The 11157-nt window shown below is 39.4% G+C and overlaps 1 protein-coding gene across 1 annotated transcript; it reads right to left on the bottom strand.

Moving 5' to 3' along the window:
• Positions 1-9297: 9297 nt before the first annotated feature.
• On the bottom strand, positions 9298-10395 carry LOC130138335 (germin-like protein subfamily 1 member 13). The gene is made up of 2 exons (XM_056312087.1): positions 10219-10395; positions 9298-10036 (listed from the first exon to the last, which is right to left on the bottom strand). Exons 1-2 carry the CDS (start codon positions 10334-10336, stop codon positions 9483-9485), a joined length of 672 nt encoding a protein of 223 aa, XP_056168062.1. The 5' UTR covers positions 10337-10395; the 3' UTR covers positions 9298-9482.
• Positions 10396-11157: the final 762 nt, after the last annotated feature.

Genomic DNA, 11157 nt, shown 5'->3' on the forward strand with positions numbered 1-11157 from the left:
TTATTACATGACATACCAGGCACCAAAGTTCATTATGCTGGGAAAACCTCCTAATAAATTTTGAAGTCGATAAAACTGTCTATAAGTGTGACGTCCTTGTTTCGACCCCAATTTCAGGAGTAGAAATCAAAGACGGGATTACTATTCGGGATTACGTAAATTGAAGACGTTTCAGGACAAAGTTGTCTTTTTCCTTCTCTCTTTTGTTGGCCGCCCAATTGAAGAAGACAAGGCCAAGATGGTCTCCTTCTCTTCTTTTGTTTCTTGCATATTAATGTAATTTGTGATATTTGGTAAACTTGGCTTGCAAGTTCAATTCCTAGCCAAGCATTCAAGCTTGTTGACCAAGAAGGGATATGAATCTAGTGTTATTAGCTTGGATAACTTATCTTGCAAGTTGGCTTAGCTAACTTCTCTAGTAAGTTGATAAGAGGTCTATAAATAGAGGAGCCTCTCTTGCATTTCCAACCTTTGGCTCACAATTTCACCACTCAGTTCCCTCAATTTTCACTTTGGTCCCTCTCTCTCCTCTCCCTCTTGTTCGGTCACTCTCTCTCTCTCCTCTCTTCTTGTGTTTTGCCGGCCACCACTCCTCCACTGTCACTGTGAGTTGCACGCCGTTGCTGTCGCTAGCTGCCGCTTGTTGCCACTCGCTGGGCCTCAAGTCACGCCGAACCGAGCCTCGCCGACCGCCGTCTAGGTCTTCCGCCACGTTCCGCGAAGTTGGTTCATGCTTTGGAATGCTCGTGTGGCTCCGCCATCACCGCACCGCCACCGTGGCCGTTAAACTCATTGTTAAACGGGAATTAACTACCTAATTGTTGATTAGGCCATTAATTATGCTTAGGGATATATTAGATTATAAGTAAACCTAGTTATTGTTAATTAATTAGGATTAGCGCGATAAGTTATTGGGATAGGTTATCGGTAATTGCAATAAGTTATCGTTGTATTTATGATAGGTTATCGGAGCAATGGTGATAGGTTATCGGAAATTTTAATAATAGATTATCAATAATTGCGATAGGCTATCTTCCACTTAAGTGATAAATTATCATTATTTTCGTTATAAGTTATCAATATATTATCGATAGGTTATCGATAATTGGTTGTTAAATTATCTTTGAATAAAATGATAGCTTATCGTGAATTAGTAAAATAATTAATTATATTATTCTACTGGAATTATTTTAATGTAATTCATACTTGGGTTGTGTAGAATGAAACACATGTTCTACCACTGATAATAATGGCCTTTGAGATATTATAATATAAGGCTTGGTAATGATATGTGGAATAACGTATGAGGTTCATGATGAGAACCATTTGTCATGTAATGAAATATTTGAATACACGATATAATCTTGGTATGCAGTGTTGGTGCATTAGCTGGTGGCACGTGATTATGTGGGAATGTTTTGTGTATTTTTATGTGTGAAATCGAATATATTCCAACGTATGAGCATATAGTACTCTTGCATCAAGTTAAATGAGACAGATTATAATTTGGCATGAGTGATTGTGTGCTTGAGTGATCAAATAAAGGATTCCATCCTGAGGCGTATTTCTACGCGGGACGATGTCCGATGGATTTCAGATGTCGTTTGATGATCGCAATAGCGTGGGTGCCAGACGATGCCTTGTCGCGGTAGAGGTCGGACTCAATGCTCCAAATGGAATGCTGTCCTGAGGCGTATGTATACGCGGGACGATGCTCGGGTAGGTCCGGAAGACCGCCATCCTTCAGGATGTGCCGTGGCTTGAGGGGTCGTTAATAATTGGAACACGCATGGTGCATTGCTTACGGAACTGTTGTGGTGTGATATGATTATATGTGATTTAGGCTGCTTATTTATGTGATGTTATAACTTGTCGTGTGCAGTAAGTGTGCCAGGACCAGGTAGGGTTTCCTGCGTGTGGATGTGCCTTGTTAATTTATCATGTTATGATTAAGTTGCCAACCCGTATTGTAACTAAGGCAGTGCGCGAGGTGCCTTGCTATTGATCTGCCATCGTCATTAAGACGTGGGGACAAGGGACGCCTGAGGCGAATCATCGTCCTAATTGGGGTTTAGTTAGTTGACTCATTGAGATTTAATCTCACTCCTCATTGTTTAACATTTTTCGGGACCATAGCGATGAAGGTGCGTGCGGTCTACTTTTTGGAAGCTCCTTTTTGGAGTAGAAGCGTGACGTTAAACCCCTGACCACCAACCCCTTTCTGACTGGTTGGTCCTATAGGAAGTACTATAGTGTTGGTTTGTAAATATACTAACTTCCTGGAGGTAAGGATGTAAAGGTACACAAGTGTCTTATTGATATGTATTTGGATGGTTGTTTTTCTGCGCTATCCCGGTCTTTTTAATTGTTGAGAGTTTAGTATACGTTTCCGCATGCTAATAATTGACGGATGAAATGAGTGGGTTAGTGACCCGTCCTGGGACGTCGCAACATAACGACTGCGATGGGATGTTCGTGTGCCCGTGGGTGCGGGGCGTGACAATGAGTGTTTTGTAAGTCTGATAAATGCTTTGAAGATGACAAACTTATAACTTCAAGAAGTTCAAACTTTATATATGGCAGGAGGAGAAGTTTAGAATATATATTGTAAAAGATAAAGTTTAGACTTTAAACGATAGATGAAGAACTTAAGACTTTATGATGGAATCGAAAGGTTCAGACTTTAATGAACAACCCATCTTGACATAAGTTCTGAAAGCAAGACCATATTATATACAACCAGACTATATCCAGACTTTGACGCAAATTCATAACATACACAACGGCTAGTAATCTAGCTTAGATTTCACAAATGGAAAGTTCTGATTGACTTGATCTCAAAGATTATTTTGCAAGGGAAATTAATAATGCAAAATAGCTAAAAAAGATTGACAATCAGCTTTGAGGCAAGTTTCCTATTAAATGGAGAAGTTCTACTTATGAAAACCAAGACTTTGGTTGTATGTGTAATATTTAAAAAAAAAGAAAAGAAAAAGGTCAAAATGTCAAAAATGTTGAAAAGTCAACATTTGCTACAGTGGACTTCAATTTATAAAAGAGGACCGAGAGCTTTCAGTGAGGAAGGAAAAGAAGAGAGAAAGGAAGGAAAGAAAGGAAAGAAGAAAAAAGAAAGGGGGGAGAAGGGGAAATTTAGCGTGCTCATGATCCGGACGACTCGCCAAGCCGATTCGACTTCGATTAGCAACACCGGTATGTATTCGCACCCCTCGTTCGTTCCATCGGAGTAGTTCCGGATTTAGGGCTTGAAATTCAGAATTATTAGAGATTTGTACGGCGAAATCCGATTTTTGAGTCGTTGAGCTACGTATATATATATATATATATATATATATATATATATATATAATTGATAGTTTATGGTGTTGTGGATGTCACACCCCGAAACTTACCAGGATGGGGAATGACACGGCTGTCCTTTCACTGAATGACGCAGCCTCAAACCACCCAAAAGTTCTCATGACATCGCTCTCGCTCTATTGCTGCTAAACAAAGAACTTGAAAGATTGGGAAAAGAGAGGGGTGAGCAACCACAGCTTAGTAAGTAGTGCGTATCTCTTCTAAGCAGATCGAACAACCACTATGCATACATAAAGCAATACCAAAAACTCATAATTTAAAATCCACAATATCATATACATATCATATCAAATATGAGTTATTTTCTTTTCGCAAAACTTGATACAAACCAGAAAATACTCATTTGATACACCATCACAATTCAATCATCAATGGTCAAGTCCATTGATTAATCTCGTCAAATCACACGTCAATAGTCCATTCCATTGACTAATCTCATCATAGAAGGCCTCGTTCGGGGTAGAGGCGCAGCCGCACTGCCATCGCTCTCAAGGATTTGCCCTGGCACAGCAGAAAACACATCGATGGTCTATCCATCGACCATCGACGGTCTATCCATCGACCATCGACCAATCTATTGCTTAATATCAAACCATGATCACGCATCTCGCCCCGTGATAAGGCGACCAAGATTCCCCCCTTGGCAAGGTCTCCATCTACTATAAGCCGGTGGCTCGGCTCACAAGGATATCCTAGACTAGTATGCGCATACCCACACCCACAAGCCCCTCAATGGGCTCATAGCGATATTGAGCACCCACACATATTCTCCAATAATCCACAATACCAAATCCATAATAAGTTTCATAATCCACAATCAATATCACTAATTGATTTCAGAAAACAAAACACAATCTTTCTTCGTCAAACTGAAAACATTTCACAAATCAAGTATATGGCATTTCACAACTCAACTCAACCACTAGAAATCCCTTTTGTAAAGTATTTCCCAAATCATTCGAAAACTCATTTCTTAAATCATAATACATTTCACGTACCCATTTCATAAACCAAATTCACAAATTAATATATATTTATATATCTCGTTTCGCAACACTATTCTCAAAACATATTTCAAACCATTTACAAATACCAAAATGTAGTAGATGCCCGATCCATACTTTTATGCAACAAATATGCTATTTCACAACTCATAATATATCGAATTTCTTTCGCTTTCAAGACATGAGTATAGAAATAGAAGAGATAGCACCACTCACCTGGAATCCTCAAAAATCAAGCAACGACGCTCACTCGAATCGACGATCTTGTACTCCTAACAATTAAACGAGAATCGACGTCAAAACCAACTAAAATGCTACGGTAACTACGGAACGGCTAAACGACGCTTAAATGTTAACAAGACAACTCAATGGCACCCACAATTTGCTCATCTAAAGTGATTATCCAAACCGTCCGCAACGTGGAGCTTGAGCGCGGAGCTTGATCGCACCATAAATTCCTCCACCGAACCCCATTTCAAGCGAGCTTATAGTCAATAGAAAGCCCATTCAGAGCATTACAAGAACCCCAACTTGGCCATCTCAAAATCGAGCCGAAAACCGACGAAAATCGGCCTAAAAGCCGCTGGTCGCGCACTGTTCACCTTGTGCGGGCAACTTCGAAAATTCATATTGGGCAAACCATAAGTCCAAATCAAGATTCGTAAAATCCCACGGCTCCACAACACCCTAAACTACCAATTATATATATATATATATATATATATATATATATATATATATATATATATATATATATACGCAGCTCAACGACTCAAAAATTGGACTTTGCCGCTCTAATAAAACATAATTTCGAAATATGAGCCCTAACTCGGAAAAATATTGCGATTGAACAAACGAGGGGCGCGAATATTTACCGGACGTTGCTAATCGAAATCGAATTGGCTTGGAGAGACCCCCGCGTTGCAAAACCCTCTTCTCTTTTCCCTTTTTCTTCTTACTCTTTCCTTTCCTCTCTTTTCTTCTCTTTTTCTCTTTTTTCTTCTGTTTCTCGACAACTCTCGGCCCCTTTAAAAATCAGAAGATGTCCACTGTAGCCTTTGTTGACTTGTTGACTTTTTTTTTTCAACTATTACAGTGGAGCCTTGGGATTTTATGGATCTTGATTTGGACCTACGGTTTGCCCAATATGAAATTTTGAAGTTGGCCGCACTAGGTGAATAGTGCGCGACCAGTGGGCTTTAGGTTGATTTTCGTCGGTTTTCGGCTCGATTTTGGGATGGCCAAGTTAGGGCTTTTGTAAAACTCGGAATGGGCTTTCTTTTGACTATAAGTTTGCTAGGATCGGAGTTCGATGGAGAAAGTTATGACGGGATCAAGTTTTGCGCTCAAGTTCCGCGTTGTGGACGATTTGGATAATAGCTTTGGATGAGCAATTTGTGGGCGTCTTTGAGTTGTCTTGTTAGTGTTTAAATGTCGTTTAACCGTTTAGTAATTATCTCGGTATTTTATTTGGTTTTGATGTCGATTCTTGTTCAATTGATAGGATTACGAGATCATCGACGCGTTTAGCCACGTTATTTGGTTTTGGGGCATTCCAGGTGAGTGGTGCTATCTCTTCTATGAATTTATAAACTCATATTTTGAAAGTGATAAGAATTTGAGTATCGTATGAGTTACTAAAGCATGTTTGTTGCATAAAATTCTGGATCGGGCAATTACTACCCTTTTGATATTTGAGAACGATTTGAGAAATTCAAGAATGGTTTTAAGATATATTGCGAACGGATATATACGTATTATCTTTACCAAAAAAAAGATATATACGTATTATGTTGCGAACTAGTTTATGGAATGAGTTCTTAATGATTTGAGAAACGTTTTATGAACAACGTTACGTACATATCGATTTATGAAGAATTTTGAAATGATGTGAGAAATGTCTTGTAAAATGCGTTCGGTTTGACGAACGAAGTTGAGAAAGATTATGTGTTTTGTTTTGTGAAATCAGTTGGTAATGTTGATTGTGGATTATGAAACTTATTATGGATTTGGTATTGTGGATTATTGGAGGATGTGTGTTGGTGCTCAATATCGTTGTGAGCCCATTGAGAGGCTTGTGAGTATGCGCATACTAGTCTAGGATATTCTTGTGGGCCGAGCCACCGGCTTATAGTATGTGGAGACCTTGCCAAGGGGGGAATCTTGGTCGCCTTATCATGGGGCGAGATGCGTGATCATAGTTTGATATTGAGCAATAGATTGGTCGATGGAATGGACTATCGACATGTGATGTGATATGAGATTCATCAATGGAATAGACCATTGATGTGTGCTTTTGACGAGATTGGCCAATGGAATGGATCATTGGCGTGTGTTTTTCGATGAGATTGGCTAATGGAATGGACCATTGGTTTTTGCTTTGATATTATTGATTTAAATGAGTATTTTCTAGTTTGTATCAAATTTTGTGAAAGGAAGATAACTCATATTTGATATGATATGTATATGATATTGTGCGTTTGAAAATATGAGTTTTTGGTATTGTTTTATGTATGCATAGTGGTTGCTCGATCTACTTAGAAGAGATACGCACTACTTACTGAACTGTGGTTGCTCACCCCCCTCTTTTCCCAATCTTTCAGGGTCTTTGATTAGCAGCCAATAGAGCGAGAGCGATGTCATGGGGACTTTTGGGTGATTTGAGGTTGCGTCCTTCAGGTGGAAGGACGGCCGTGTCATCCCCCATCCTGGTAGATTTTGGGGTGTGACAGTATGGGTGACCAAATTCAGCGGGACTCAGACTTTGTCGCTCAATGGTACTCAATCCTCTTTATACAAATCTGTCCAAGATGAAAATTGGAAGATGATCCTCTGAAGACTGTCCAACGGCTAAATTGGAAGTGGAGGAGTATAAAAGGAGACCAAATGTCGAGGAGCAGAAAGAGCGGCGATATCCAGAATCTACATTTCCAAAGTCTGAGCATGCTTCAAACTTTGCTACTTGTCTTTCGTGAGCTAAAATCTGTGACATTGAGAGACATATTGTAAGAGTGATTAAGTGAGAGACCTATCATTCACAGAGTGTTATCACTCAAAAATTGTAATCTCTTCATTGATCATCTAGTAGAACCTAGTCAGTAGGTTGTCAGCGTGGGAGAGTAGACGTAAGCTTGATCTAAGTCAAATCACTATACGTCTTGCGTGCAGATTTTCTCAGCTCTTAAAGCTCCTTTCATTTATTACATTGCACACTTACACAATTGATATCAAAGATTGTTTAAAATCTGAACGTTGTTCAGACTTCGTTCTTGATCTTTTACTTCCACTTTAAATTGGTCAAGAATTGTTTAAATCACTTATTCACTCTCCTCTAGGTGAACCTTGCTAGCCACCTCACATTACTTTATACTAGAAAGGGATGCACTCTCTTGCTGGATGAACTTCCATAAATTATCTTCCTTTACAATCCTTGCTTGTCAAACAACACTTCGGCATAAATTTTTCTTCTTGTGCAAGCTGCCACTGCTTGCAGCCTAATGAAAAGAAGGTTTTAGGTTCATGGACCGTACCTTAATAATATAGAGTTAAAACAACAGATCACTTGAGTTAAATATTGCAAATTGCTGAATTCTCTTGAAAAATGAAGCTTCTTCAGGAAGGTCATGAGTCGAGAGAGATTTGGTTAGGAAACATCGAAAAACCAAGTTAATCATCCCTGGATTACTTAAGTTTGTTTTACCGTTTTTCACTTTGAAGCTCCTCCATCTTGATATTCTTAATAAAGTATAGGACTCGAGAGGATGATGCTTGGGTCGTCTCTTTGATTTGGATAACAATAATGAAGGCTTTCTAAAACTCATCATAGGACCTTTCTGTTCGTCATTTATAGAGTGTCTTATCAAATCACACCTTTTCTGTCGAATAGATTTTTTTAGGGTGTAAGGCAAATTGAAGTCCAAATGTTCATTCTGGGCATCTTAACTTAAGGGATAAGAGAAAAAAGTGGCAGAACAACAGAAAACTTGGATGCAGATCAGGATGATTCAGACAAAGACATAGCAAATAAACAGAAGCCACTATTGCGGTCAGCTTCTGCTATAGCCCCGAGTCAGCAATGCTTCTTAAGATAACTTGGAGATATGGGAGAGTTGTTGAAAATGTGTAGATATCTCTGCTGTGAGCTTCGCATCTAAACCGTTTTCGATACTGAAAGTTTATGAGATAATTGTCCTTACCTACTTGTGAAGTATGGAAAGTCCTATGTTTAAGTCCATAGTAAGTCTTTTGTCTCTCACTTTTTTTTTCCAACTTTTGATATTTCTCATTTAATCAACTACTTTATCTTGAGTTATTTTAGAGAGTATTCTTTGCATATGGTACGGTTTCTTAGTGAGTGGTTTTTCAGATTGGCTTTTTATTCAAACTAGTCATCATTTAGAAAATCGTCGCAAATTCAGTGTGCTGTGAAATACAAGAATAGTAAGAGTTCCCGCTAAATTGCTAGCAGAAGTCGAACTGTGAAAATACGGCATGTTTTCTACAGGAACGATGCATCCTGGTTGATAGGAAAAAAGTCAGCAACTAGGCAGCACGAAGCATTGATCTTCATGACATGCTGAGTGTGGATTGGGACTTACTGTGCCGTGCCATTACAAAATCAGAGAATGAAAATGTGACACCAATGGAATAAGGATGGATCGTCCTAGATGCATGTCTGATCAATATGAGAGTTCAAGTCCCGCAATGGAATGCATGCAATAACCTTTTGTGCTCGATAAGTTGACTACAACACTTCAATGATCATTTTGAGGCTGATCCGAGTGACCAAAGTCGTCGCAATTATTTTCACTGAACTTATATACATCTTATCGAAATCTGTGTTTTGTTTCAATTATGACTTTGCTTGGCATTTGGCTCCTGTCCATATGATAATTTTTCCTCAAAACAGGGAATAAGAAGCAGGAGATTTTCAAATAATATTTTATTGATCAATAAATCATACAAGAGGTACAAATACCCAATGACCATTGACATAAAGTATAGTTTTTATTCTTGGCAATCTCTCATGAAAACTAGGAATGATCTCATAAGTAAATGGCTCAAATGCTCTATCAGCGTTTCTTTGGTCATCCATTCCATTTAGTTGTTGTCGTACCAAAACTGTGCCTGGAGGTAGTCGACAACTTTCTTGTCCACTTGGAAGGCCTTGGTGAGAACATCAGCAGAAATGGGTGGCTTCGCTCCGAAGACGGAGTTAGCAATGGTAATGACTCCTGGGTTTTGGCTGCTCAAACCAGCAAAGGCCAATGCAGGGGTCTTTCCAGTATTCAACTGGAAGTGAATGAGTCCAATTGGAAAAACAAACACGTCGCCTTTGTACAAGACTTTGGTGAAGAGAGTGTTGTTCAATTGGTTGGATGTCACGAAGCCCACAAGGAGTGTGCCCTCAATGACGACCAGCACCTCAGTGCCACGGGGGTGAGTGTGGGGAGGGTTTAGACCGCCAGGAGCGAAGTCAATGCGAGCCATGGATATGCCCAAAGTATTGAGTCCTGGAAACTCGAGGACTGTAGCAGGTGTGACTTTTGATCCAAGTGGGTTTGCTGTATTCCCAGGGTTTCTGAACTTCATAAAGACGAAGTCATCTGCAGTGACTTGCTTAGGGTCCTTGCAAAACTCCCCGTTCACAAACACTGCATAAGAAAACAGAACTCATCTTAATATACATCACTCAATATGCGATGACTATTAGACTAGTTATGATAGGTAACAATGTTGTCATGCTACCAAAACAAAACCTTTTTGCACGTTCAGTTTATAGCATCATTAACGAGAAGAAAACAGAATGTCAAGAACACTAGAATAGAGGTTCAACCTGCAGACTTCGGGTCATTGATGGCCACGCATATGTCCTGAAGAGGACTTGGATCATAAGCAAAGGCAGTAGCAGTCGCCAAAGCTAAAATGAGAAGGTTAATGGGAAGGGACTTCATTGTGGGCGGGAGTTAGGGCTTTGATCTCAGGTTCTATTTCCTAGCTCAGAGTATTATTGCTCGAGGGTGGAGTGTGGTGCCTTGTATCCTAATATGGTCTCTATTTATAGATGTCAGTGCTTGACCTGGTATACAATTTACTCCACACATTTCCCTGCAGATTACCAAGTTTTCAAAGGTTTGATCTTTATTTCCCCTTCTTAATTCAAAAGAATGAACTGTTCCATAACCACTACGATCACGTGGCAGTCAGTTTGATTTTCTCATCTCCAGCTTAAACAATGCAAATTATCAGCTATGGACGTCCTCATTCATGACTATTGCAACCTTGCATTATTCCTGCTTCACCGCTTCGGCTCTTTAGCATCAATTTGGAGCAGCATGATCAAATAAAAACTGTTCTCTGAACATAGTTTCATGCGTCTGAAGTGGATTGAATTGCCCTCTCTGGAGTAGGAAAAGCTCTTTTTACACTTATCTTCACCATTAATATTTGAGCGTGCTGATATTCCCCATCAGTAATAATTAGGGGACTTTATATGATTTAACATGCCAAATACTGAACTTAGTAACAATGCACAGAGCATTGATTCACTCTTCTATTGAACTAAAATTGATAAATTAAGTGCCTTTGGATACACGATGCGAGGTCATAACTGATGTTATGAACATTTAGTATAATTAGTGCCTGGTCCATTAACTGATGCTTATGTGCAAACTTCGTCTCTTTTACCCAAAAATAGTTCATGGGAGGTCACAAATAAGAAGCTGTTGTCCAAAGCTGCGACTGCTCTGCAACTTATTGAGTGGAAAGGTTTTAC

The sequence above is a fragment of the Syzygium oleosum genome, unplaced genomic scaffold (genome assembly GCF_021117445.2).
Source record: "Syzygium oleosum isolate NSW1041296 unplaced genomic scaffold, Sole_v2.1 Sole_v2.06, whole genome shotgun sequence".
In the NCBI taxonomy this organism is placed as follows: Eukaryota; Viridiplantae; Streptophyta; class Magnoliopsida; order Myrtales; family Myrtaceae; genus Syzygium; species Syzygium oleosum.